General features: G+C 45.1%; 1 protein-coding gene across 4 annotated transcripts in view; it reads left to right on the top strand.

Annotated features, from left to right (window-relative positions):
- DNAH1 (dynein axonemal heavy chain 1) overlaps positions 1-10,695 on the top strand; it is a 192,572-nt gene that overhangs the window by 84,276 nt on the left and 97,601 nt on the right. For all 4 annotated transcript variants that reach the window (XM_019510343.1, XM_019510342.1, XM_019510344.1 and 1 more), the window contains 7 exons: positions 2,025-2,219; positions 2,965-3,084; positions 4,076-4,234; positions 4,536-4,640; positions 6,196-6,336; positions 8,219-8,379; positions 10,317-10,474. In XM_019510343.1, coding sequence (XP_019365888.1) covers positions 2,025-2,219; positions 2,965-3,084; positions 4,076-4,234; positions 4,536-4,640; positions 6,196-6,336; positions 8,219-8,379; positions 10,317-10,474 — 1,039 coding nt within the window. The remainder of the gene's footprint in view (positions 1-2,024; positions 2,220-2,964; positions 3,085-4,075; positions 4,235-4,535; positions 4,641-6,195; positions 6,337-8,218; positions 8,380-10,316; positions 10,475-10,695) is intronic.

Raw genomic sequence — 10,695 nt, 5'->3', positions numbered from 1 at the left:
GTTTCTTGTATAACGTGGTCTGTATTTTACCATTCTGGATACTGATCATCATGTCTAAAAAGGAGATGTTGGTGCTGGAGTATTCAAGAGATAGTCAGATGGAGGGATGATGATTGTTGAATTTCTGATGGAACTCAAACAGAGGTTTTCAGTCCAAATGATGAAGAGGTCATGGATATATCTTAAGTATAGCAAGGGTTTGATGGTGCAGTCCTTGAAGAACTGGTCTTCCAGGTGGCTCATAAAAGGTTGTCATACTGTGGGGCTATTTTGGTGCCCATAGCTATACCCATAGTCTGGAGGAAATGTTGGTTATTAAAAGTTAAATTGTTGTGTCTGCAGATGAAGTGTATAAGATCAGTAATATCTTTGGGTCTGTACTCTGAGTTGTCATCTTGCTCTCGTAGGTAAGTAAGGCAGGCTTGGATGCCATCCTGGTGTGGGATGTTGGTATATAAGCTGGTAACATCCATGGTGGCTAGGAGGGTTTTGCTGGGAAGGTGGTCTATGTTTTTAAGTTTCTGTAGAAAGTCTGTAGTGTCTTGGACAAAACCTGCTCTTTGGGTGACAAGTGGATTTAGGATTGATTCGACGAAACCTGATATTTCCTCAGTTAGGATTCCATGGTTGGATATGAAAGGTCTGCCAGGGTTCCCTTGTTTGTGGATTTTAGGGAGCATGTAAAACATCCGTGGGTTAGGTAGTGGGGGATCCAGGTTTGTAGGTTTTCTTGTAGTTCTGATGGAAATGATTTGATGGTATTTTTGAGTTTCATGGTGAAAAGGGGAGTAGGATCTTCTTGTAGTTCTTTGTAGTAGGTGGTGTCAGAGAGTTTTCTGTTGGCTTCCTTTATGTAGTCTTCATGGTTTAGGATGACTATGGCTTCTCCTTTATCTGCAGGTTTTATTACTGTTTGGTGGTTAGATCTTAGAGATTCTATGGCCTGTCTCTGGTAGGGAGAGGCTGTTATGGTGGCGTGTGTTGTTGGTTATTTCATGGTTCATTCTTTCCCTGAAGCAGTCAATGTAGCAGTCAAGGTTAGAGTTTCATGCACTGTGAGATGTCCAATCTAATGGTTTTGGGGGTTGATTTTTTTCCTCAATGTTGTTAGAGAATGAGTTGTTGGAAGTGGATTCATTTGGGTCATGGAAATATTCCTTGAGGTGGAGGCATCAGAAGAATTCTTCTAGTTCTCCACACTGAAGTATTTTATTAGGGTATTTTTCTGGACAGAAATTTAGGCCTTTAGAAAGGACAGATTTTTCAGTTTTGGTAAGTGTGTGTGTGGAGAGATTGATATTTGAGAGCTTGCTGTTGCTTTCAGTTTCATCAAGTCTAAGGCTGGAATGTTGTACGGTGTTGGTGGTGTTCCTCTGATGGTTGTTTTGCAGTTGGGAAAGTTGTTCCTGGAGTAATTTGTTCCATTTCTTCTTTTTATGTTGGATGAATGTTCTAGAAAATTTTTCATAGTCTCTTTGTATCCATTGTATAATAGTAGGGAAGATGTCTGGATTTTTCTCTCTTAAGTTGTTGTAGCATATGGTGATTTCCTTCTTGAGTTGGTCTCTTTTGGAGTAGATTAGGTGAAGTAGATGATTTCTAATTTTCTCTGAAGTTCTTCTGCATAGCTGTGAAGCATATTTGGAGTTGTGTGTAGTAGTCAGAGGATTGTGGATGCGTAGTCATCTGGGAATGAGGTTGTGTTTCTTGCATAGGCTTAGAAAATATATGTCACTCTTGAGTTTGGCTTCTTTCTTTTTGCTCACAGGGAGCTGATACCCTTGACAGTCTCAGCTCTTGACTCATTACATTCTTCATTGTATTGACTTGGATATCCAGGATCTCCCAACATTAGCTTTGCTCTTTAAGGAGATTGCTTTCTTTCCTTCCTTGCTGGGGACATGGGACAGCACTGTTAGGCTTGCAGACCTTGATTCAGAATTGGGTTGAAAACTTCTACTTGCCTAGATTTCCAGAGATCAAGTGATGCTTATGGCTACTTGTTGTCTTTCCATGGTTTTCAGAGTATGACCATGATGTTTGAAGTACAGGACTTGGCCGTTGCCTCCCCAGCCACAGTCTCCCGGTGTGGCATGGTTTACTTAGAACCCAGTATCTTGGGACTCAAGCCCTTCACCGAGTGCTGGCTAAGAGAAATCCCTGAGGTCATGAAGCCTTTCCTGGAGCAGTTAGCATCCCTCTTCAGCAAATTTCTTGAGGTGAGCTACCATCATGGTCAGGATTTCTCCCAGTGCTGCTGAGTCTGTCTGACAGCCCCAGCTTCAGAATGCCAGTGGCTCAGAGTCTGTCAGGACTTAATGTAGCTCATACTTCTAAAGACTGAAGTTTAAATGCCTTTAGGGTACCTTTTGTGCTACTCATGTACACAATGGTCTGTGAATCTGCTGGTCTTAATAAAGATTTTATTAACTGATCCATATAGATGTGACTTCATACTGGCCCAAAGGAAGGTGTGTTTGTATAATCCTTGGGCTAAATTCATCCCTGGGGCAACTCCATTTCCCTCAGTGGAGTTATTCGAGGGATGAATTTGGCTCTGAACTGCAAAAGGCAAGTCTTGCTATTTCCAGCCTGCTCCTAAATAATCATTTTAATGGAAAACGCCACAGTGTAGTAAGATGTCTCTTAGAAGAACAAGCTATTTATCAGCTCTGACTGTGACATAGACATGGTAGTTGCTGTACAGAACCAAAGGGCAGGCCTGTATTATAATCTGTTCACTATTAAACAAAAGAGTTTTACACAGACTCTCTCCAGGGCCTTCATTCTCTGGTTGAAGTGAATGGTATTTGGGGCACAGCTTGAAACAGCAGATTTTTCAACAGTGACCTCCCTGATAAATGTAACCTGCCGTGAGAAAAGGAGAAACGGAAACCCTAGGAGGTAAATAAACTCTAATGTAGTTGACACTGGAGCTGAGCTGCCTCTGCCTGATCCTTGCAGGACTCCATCAGCTTTGTCCGGAGATCTGTGAAGGAGGTAATTGCCTCAACAGACAGTAATTTGACGATGAGCCTTCTCAAGCTACTGGAGTGTTTCTTTCAACCTTTCATCCCCATTGAGGTAGGATTTTTGTATCATCTGCATGTAGGTCTCACTCCTCATGGCAATAAGGAGTTAACTGCAGAGTGCAGGTGGAAAGCTAGAGTTGTGCTGCAATTGCTGCATGAAATGGAAGTCCCAGGCGAACAGTGTACTGAACAGGAAGGGGTCTGGATGGTTACACTGCGGCTTGTTTGCATACAGGAGGTTGGTTACAGCATTACATGCTGAGTGCACATTATATTGAGCACTGTCTTCAATGAGCTGTGGCTAAAGGATAACGCTGCGTCTGTACATATCATAGCAGTGGTCCCAACTCATGCAGCCCCACAGGGTTGAAATTTGGTCATGCCAGTGTTAATTGCTGTGACAACTGGAGCTGTGGCAGCTGCTGCTCCTCTAGCTGCTAAATTTCGACCCCCGTGAGCAGATCCCCAGGTCACATGATGTGGTTCCATGCTCGGGTCTGTTCTGCAGGGCTCCACGTGGATGGATCTGGAAATTGGCCTGTAGGATGAGTAGCGACAATGTTAATTCTATGGGTGTGTCTTGGTTAGGTATCAGTGGGCCAAAGTATAAGAGCAAGAGGGTAGATGGATAAATACCAGACTATCATGTTCGGTAAAAGAATTGACTTGTTTTTTTAACTGAGAGAGTCTGAGAACTGGTGAGAAGCAGAAAGGTAAACAGCAGTATGCCTGAGATTGCATGTTCTCTGCCTTAATACTGAAAGAGACAGGACTGTTTTGGAGGTAAAATTCACAGGTCAAATTTTGCTCCCAGTTACACTGGAGCAGCTATTGACTGAAGTTAATACATGTTTTCTGGAATGACACCAGCAAAACTGAGAGCAGAATTGGGCCTATAGCCTGGGATGAATGATGTTGGAAAGAATCATTTTAGAAAGGCGGTGGAGGTGGAGTCAAGACTTTCAGCAAGATGACCTTATTTTACCCTCTTTCCATTTGAACTGTGCATGAGGATTACATTTGTTTCCTTACGGGATCCTCAGGGAATTAGGAAAGTCCCTCGTGAAAAGACAGCACGCCTTGGAGAACTGATTGAACCCTGGTTTATATTCTCCCTGATCTGGAGTGTGGGTGCAACAGGAGATGCCCAAAGCCGTGTCGCCTTCAACTTGTGGTTAAGAGAGAAGATGGCAGATGAACAAGTAAGCCAATGAAAAGAAAAGAAGCACATGGCTAATGGGGGTTACATAGCTCCCTGAATTTCTGGGAGACTTTTGTAGGGCTCTGTCCTGTGCCACGGTCCCCAGGGAAAGCTTCAAATTCAAGCTTCAGTGGACCATATACATCAGAACCTCTGGGAAAAAGAATGCAGGAAGAGGTCATCTAGGAAGTACAGTCTCTTTGCTGAAAGCAATCCTCTCTAAGTTAGCCTGGTTCCTCTTGATCAGCACATCTGGAGTGGGGCCTGGATTTGGCATTCACGATCTGTTTTATTCCACACAGATCCAGTTACTTTTCCCAGAGGAGGGGCTGGTATATGATTATAAGCTGGATGATGCTGGGCTTAGCAGTGCTGAGGAAGATCTAGAAGAAGAGATTGTCAAAGAGGTAAAAGACTTCACCCACCTGGAATCTGTGAATTAAAAACCTAAGCAATTAATTCAAATGGAGAATTAAAGGAAGGGACCAGAAACCCATAGCAAGGTACTGCAGATTTTGATAGAATCATTTCATCAGTAAGAAGCAGGAGCCTTCCCATGGTGAGTGGGGGATATTTACAATTAAATTGAAACTTCCATTTAAAAAGGGCATTTTTACCCTTATGACTGTGAACTAGATCTTTCAAACATGAATCAAGTGAAGCTTTCCATCAGCTGCTTTGCCTCTGTTATATGAAAACAACAAATCTCTGTCCAGTTTTACTGCTGTTACTCCTTTTTGAGGGGTAGATGGAGGAGGAGGCCAGTTAAAATGACAAGATTCATGTCCATTTCTTGTGCTGTTGCTCATTAAAATTAGGAGCAGAGACAGAAAGATTACTGGAGCTATTTTCAGAGAGGAAGGGCCTCAGAAGTGGAGTCTAGAGGAGGACCAAAGAAGGCAGAACCTCACACACCCTTTTTACAGCAGCTATGGGGCAAAGGAAGATATAAGCCATGTCTACACATACATTAATGTGCTTTTCCTAATGCACATTAAATTTAGTACCTCCAATGTGAGGTAGTAAATAAATGTACATTAGGCTACCCTAATGGACAGTATCGAAAGCACATGTTTTTTAAGTGATGCTTAATGCACACTGGCCTATTTTTACTGTACATTAGCATAATTGCATGGCTTTTTGTCATGCTTTAATGCGCAGTAAAATAGGCTACTGCACATTAAAGTACACATGTAGACATGCCTATAGAGTAGTAATAGTGGCCCAGCTACTCAAATCATAAGACTCTGAGTTGGAAGGTGAGAGAGAAAAGCAGAAAGAGAGAAATTTCTTCCCCCTTCCTGAAGTCAGAGGGCAACAAGAAGCCTTTTGCATTCATCAGCTGCTCTCCAAAAACTGACATGAAAGCTAAATTCCCTAGACAGGGTTCAGGGACATTGTTCTGATAGTAGCTTCATGTGGCTGTAAGGCCTGGGATTTTCAGCAGTGCTACCCTGAACGTCCCTTGCAGACTCCTTGCCTAATCTGTGCACTAACCTCTGGATAGTCAGTTTTGGCATCTGACTTTTTTTTAAAAGGTCAGGCATTCATTTCCTGCACATGCACACAAACTTCCTTGTATTTCAGGTGAACACAGGACAAGAGAATGTAGCAAACAAAGAAAGATTTCTAGATAAACAGTCTTCAACATTTGGAGATGGGTCCATCTTCTGCCTTTGATTTTGTTCTGTGTGCAATAGATTTCTCTGTTCATGCAAACATTTCAAGTGCATTGTCAACATTTGAGCTAAGTTCTCAAAAAGAATTAAAATAGGTTACTTTTGGGGCAGTGATCTCAAATCCATTGCTTGCCACTGAGCTCTAATGAAAGAGTAAGACTCTTGAGTAACATATTCCTGACATACACAAACAAATTTGAAGAGGAAAAGCATAGTGTGCATGCTCAGTTTTCTGTTATTGTTAGAAGCAGTTGCCCCTTCCGGTAACATTCCTGTCCTCCAGGTGTGCTGGGTGAAATGGATGGATTCTACTGAACAGTTCACCATGGTTCCTGACACCAACTACTGTGACATTATTATCCCTACAATGAATACTGTCCAGATGGCCTACCTGCTGGAAATGCTGCTCACCAATCGAAAACCAGTATGTTTCTTGACCTGATCTTTGTTTTTGGATGTAAATGTGGGTGTTTCTGGCCATGGTACAAGTTCCCCTTCTCTCTCCCAAGTTTATCTAATTCAGTTAGATTCTCCCCACTCTTCACAGACACGAACTCTTGGGCATCTATACATGTGCCCGGAGAGTGGGGGTGGGCACTTTAATTAGAGCAGCTCCAAGAGCCACTACAATTTATGTGCCCGGAGCATCTCATGTATCAGCATCCCCGTGCTTCAGAATGGCGGTGGAGATGATTTATCTAGTTTGTTCAACAAGCTTTAGATAAAATGCTCACATTGCCATTTTGAAGTGTGGGGATGCTAATACACGAGATGCGGAAGCTGGCTGGTGTGCAATAATTACCATGCTCCAGCAGACCCGATTAATTCAATCTGCTCTGACGTGCTGTGATTACAGTGTGTTGAAGTAGCCTCTACACTCATGCATAGGCACCCCTTGTGATTGAATGTAGTACCTAGCAAGTGAGCATCATCTTCCTTTTCCTCAGCTACCAGATTTTCACTAATAGAAAACCCTGACTTTTTTTTCATAGCTTGGTCAAAGTAATTCAGATTTGGGGCTAGGTTTTGCACACTTATCCTCACTGGCTGAATGATGATTAGTTACCATTCAAGATTTGTCCATTCTCCAGGGCTTCTTTTCATACTTCTCTAGTTGGGTTTCTTCCACTCAGAGAAATCTGTCAACCTGAACAGCTTCCCTGAAAGCATGAACTTCTTGTCCTTGCCTAACTTTAGAAACCCCAATAAGGTGGGAGTCTGCATTCTCCAAAACAAGACACTGGGTGCATCTACACATGAAATTAATTTGATTAAATAAACTCCAGCACAGTTTACACTGGAGTTTATTGCTCCTGGGCACAGTATTTATGCATGCACCCCAGGACTGCAACATGTTGAGCCAGGACAGAACAACCTCAAATGGCAAGGGACCTTGGGGGTCAGCCTGCCAGCTGGGGCTGCTCCGACCCAGCTCAATGTGCTATGGGAGGCGTTGGCCAGGGCCAGGAGGGTGCTTGACTGTGGGGCTAGCCAGCATGCAGAAGTACCCTTGTGCCCCAGCCAGCCCCATCAGCATCTAACATGCAGTGCAATGCCCTAAATAATGCTACCTACCATAAGATAGTACTTGTATTAGGCAGTACCATCCTATGGCGGCGTTTATTAATTTACTGTGGCCTAATAGGGCCGCACATATAGAAACTGACATTTTACTGCAGAGCTAATTAGGCAACTCTGCAGTAAACATCTTGTGTAGATATGTCCACTGGGTGCATCCAAACATGCATGGACATTTGGTTCCCTGGGGACAACTAACAGCAGCGCACCTTGTGCGCAGCTGCTTGTCCCCAGAGAACACCTGTGCCACACACACTTTGGTGCATGACAAGTTACCCTAGGGGTAGTAGGGGAGGCTGGGGCCAGCACTGTTGGCCCCAGCAGCCTTACCTGGGGTGCTGGGGGCTTCCCAGGGCTGCAGCCATGGCGATCCTGGTGGGCAGAGCCTGGCCGACAGCCACAGCACAGCTCTGGGCAGCTTGGCTCCACTTTTCAGTGGCACATGCTGCCTGAGTGTGCGCTGCTCCATTTTTGGGTTGGTTTGTTTTTTTACCCTGGATATCCAAGGGTCAAAAAAACCACGGGGAAAATAAACACAGCAGTGAACACATGGGCCCTTGCAATGTGGAAAAAAACAGACTGTGTGGTATGTGGCACCGCAAACGTGTTTGCGGTGCCACATACCTTGTGACTGCGCTCGTCTGGATGTGCCCACTGAGAGCAAACCAGCTTGTAAATGGGTATATCTTCTGTCTGTAATTACATTGTAATGATGCCTTTATTTTTAGGTTCTCTGTATTGGTCCAACTGGCACTGGGAAGACGCTCACTATTTCAGACAAGCTTTTGAAGAACTTGCCTCTGGAATACATCACTCATTTTCTAATGTTTTCTGCTCGCACCTCTGCCAACCAAACCCAGGACCTCATTGACAGCAAACTTGATAAAAGGCACACTTCTCAGCGCTCCTATTGTTACATCTCTTTGTTAATATCTTTTAGGCCTTTGCCTTGATCCTGAATACTGAAGGCATAGTCCACATATATCTTTTGGGCAAGCGTTTAGCAATAAATAGGAAGAGAGTCTATAATTGGACTAGAAAAAGAATAGGGGCACTCTACCCTTAACATGGAACCAGAAAGCCTGGAAATATTTGAGGCAATGATCAGTAAAGAGTAGTCAGTGGCAGGAATCCATCCATATTGCTCCATCCCTAGCTATGTTCTGAAATGCTACGTACTTTGGTCTGATTGGTAGTGATAATCCCAGAAACCAGGTACTGGGTCTCTGTGGAAACTGGCAAGCTGAGGAAGTCTTAACTGTTTTATACCAAGAATCATCCCAGCTCTGGCTAGAAGCATTAATGCTTAACCCCAAGATGGCCTGCTCTGGCACCTTCCATTCCACTGTCTTTCATGATTCCCTACTTATCTGATATAACAGCGGTTCCCAAACTGTGGGTTGCAACCCCAAATGGGTTTGCAACATCAGCAGATGGGGTAGCAATAAACAGGAATCTAGGGGGCACAGGTGACATGGTGGAGGGGTGCCCACAGGCAATGTGTCAGGGAGGCGGGGGAGCGGAGATGACGTGGCAGAAGGGGCAGGGAGGCCAAGGCGACGTGGCAGAGGGAGCATGTGCCCCCCTGACATTTCTGCACCCACAGCAGGGCATGGGCTACAGCCGGGCTGGACCAGCTCCAGGCAGGAACTGCCTTTGTGGCTCAGTGGGTGGGACCCAGCACAGGCACCACCATGGCTGCCAAAGTGAGATGTGGCAGTGGCAGCATGAAGTTGTGCCCCTGCTGCTGCTGGGTAGGCAGGGAGCACCTCAGTTTGGCGGCCATGGTGGCGGTGCTCCCTCTCACACTGGATCGCTCCTGCTGGGCTGTGGAGCCCCCAGGGGGGAGGGCATCAGGGTGGGCAGCCCCAAACCTGCAGCAGGCAGACCACATCCTCTGCTTCTCCCCCACCCCACAGGCTCCATTTTGACTGTGCTGCCCGTGAGGGAGGGGACAGGATTGAGGGCAGGGGAGCCAGGGGGCTGTGGGTGGGGAGTGAAGGGCACCTGTTGGGATGGAGGGCTGTGAGGTGGGAGTGAGGAGCCATGCTAATGAAATGGGGTCATGCTAATGAAGAGTTTGAGAAGAAATGTCATACAGCCAATGATCTATAATGTGAAATCCATATGGTATTGTCTCTGAACCTCATTCATTTAGATTCAAGCCTGGTTAATAATAAAACATGCCATACTATATTCTCTGATTGAGGTGTGCAGGTAACCCTCGCTATTATTACTCAGTAATACATGTATTTTTCAGAGGCAGGAAGAATCATGGGATCACATTCCCTTTCGAACTTACACCTAAGCAGCTTTACTGGCTCAACTGGAACTGCACAGATTTAACCAGAATTTAGCCCAGAGAATGTCAAAGTACTATACCTGGTGGACTTCTAGTAAACAGTGGGTGTGTCTGCATGTGCCCCTGACTGTGCAGTAACCACTGTGCACTCTTGGATCATTGCGGACCCTACTGTATTTCTAACCCTATTGTGTTATGGTTTGTGCCTGCAGATACTGCATCACCATAGTGATGAGCTATGGCGACACAGTGTCTTGGGTAGACATGCCTGTTGTTATGCTTTTTTAAGGAGATGGGTTGGTGATATAAAAACTTTTGATGTCCAGGTTATGAAAGTGAATACACAGATACCTTATGCAATGTGGTGTGTGCAATAGTAGAGGAGTTGACTCAGTGACCCAGTCCTATATTCCTAGGTCCTTTGAAAGAACCTAAGTTGAGTTAGGTATACCTTGATGATGCAAGTGCTAATCTTGCTCCTTTCAACTGTCTCCCATTCTTACATGGTTTCTCCTTTCTTGCAGGCGAAAGGGGGTGTTTGGACCACCCCTTGGCAGGTACTTCATATTTTTCATTGATGACCTGAATATGCCAGCACTGGAGACCTACGGGGCTCAGCCACCTATTGAGCTGCTTCGGCAGTGGATGGACCATGAAGGCTGGTATGACAGGAAACAGATTGGTATGAACCAGGTTCTTCGCCTTACATTATTGGCTAAGGTTGATGTGTTGGCTACTAAGGCTAACACTAAGGTAGCCAGCGTCTAGGACAGGGTTTGGCAATGTTTTTGGCCAGAGTGCCAAAAATACCCAGCCCAGTCAGGATGGGGGCAGCTAGGGGCTCCCTCTGGCAGGGCTGGGGGGGGCTGCAGGTCAGGAGTGTGGGGCACTGGCAGGGCTGGG

Source organism: Gavialis gangeticus, unplaced genomic scaffold (genome assembly GCF_001723915.1).
Source record: "Gavialis gangeticus isolate Ggan-Ray unplaced genomic scaffold, GavGan_comp1, whole genome shotgun sequence".
NCBI classification, from domain to species: domain Eukaryota; kingdom Metazoa; phylum Chordata; order Crocodylia; family Gavialidae; genus Gavialis; species Gavialis gangeticus.
This window is presented reverse-complemented; position numbering and strand designations above follow the sequence as displayed.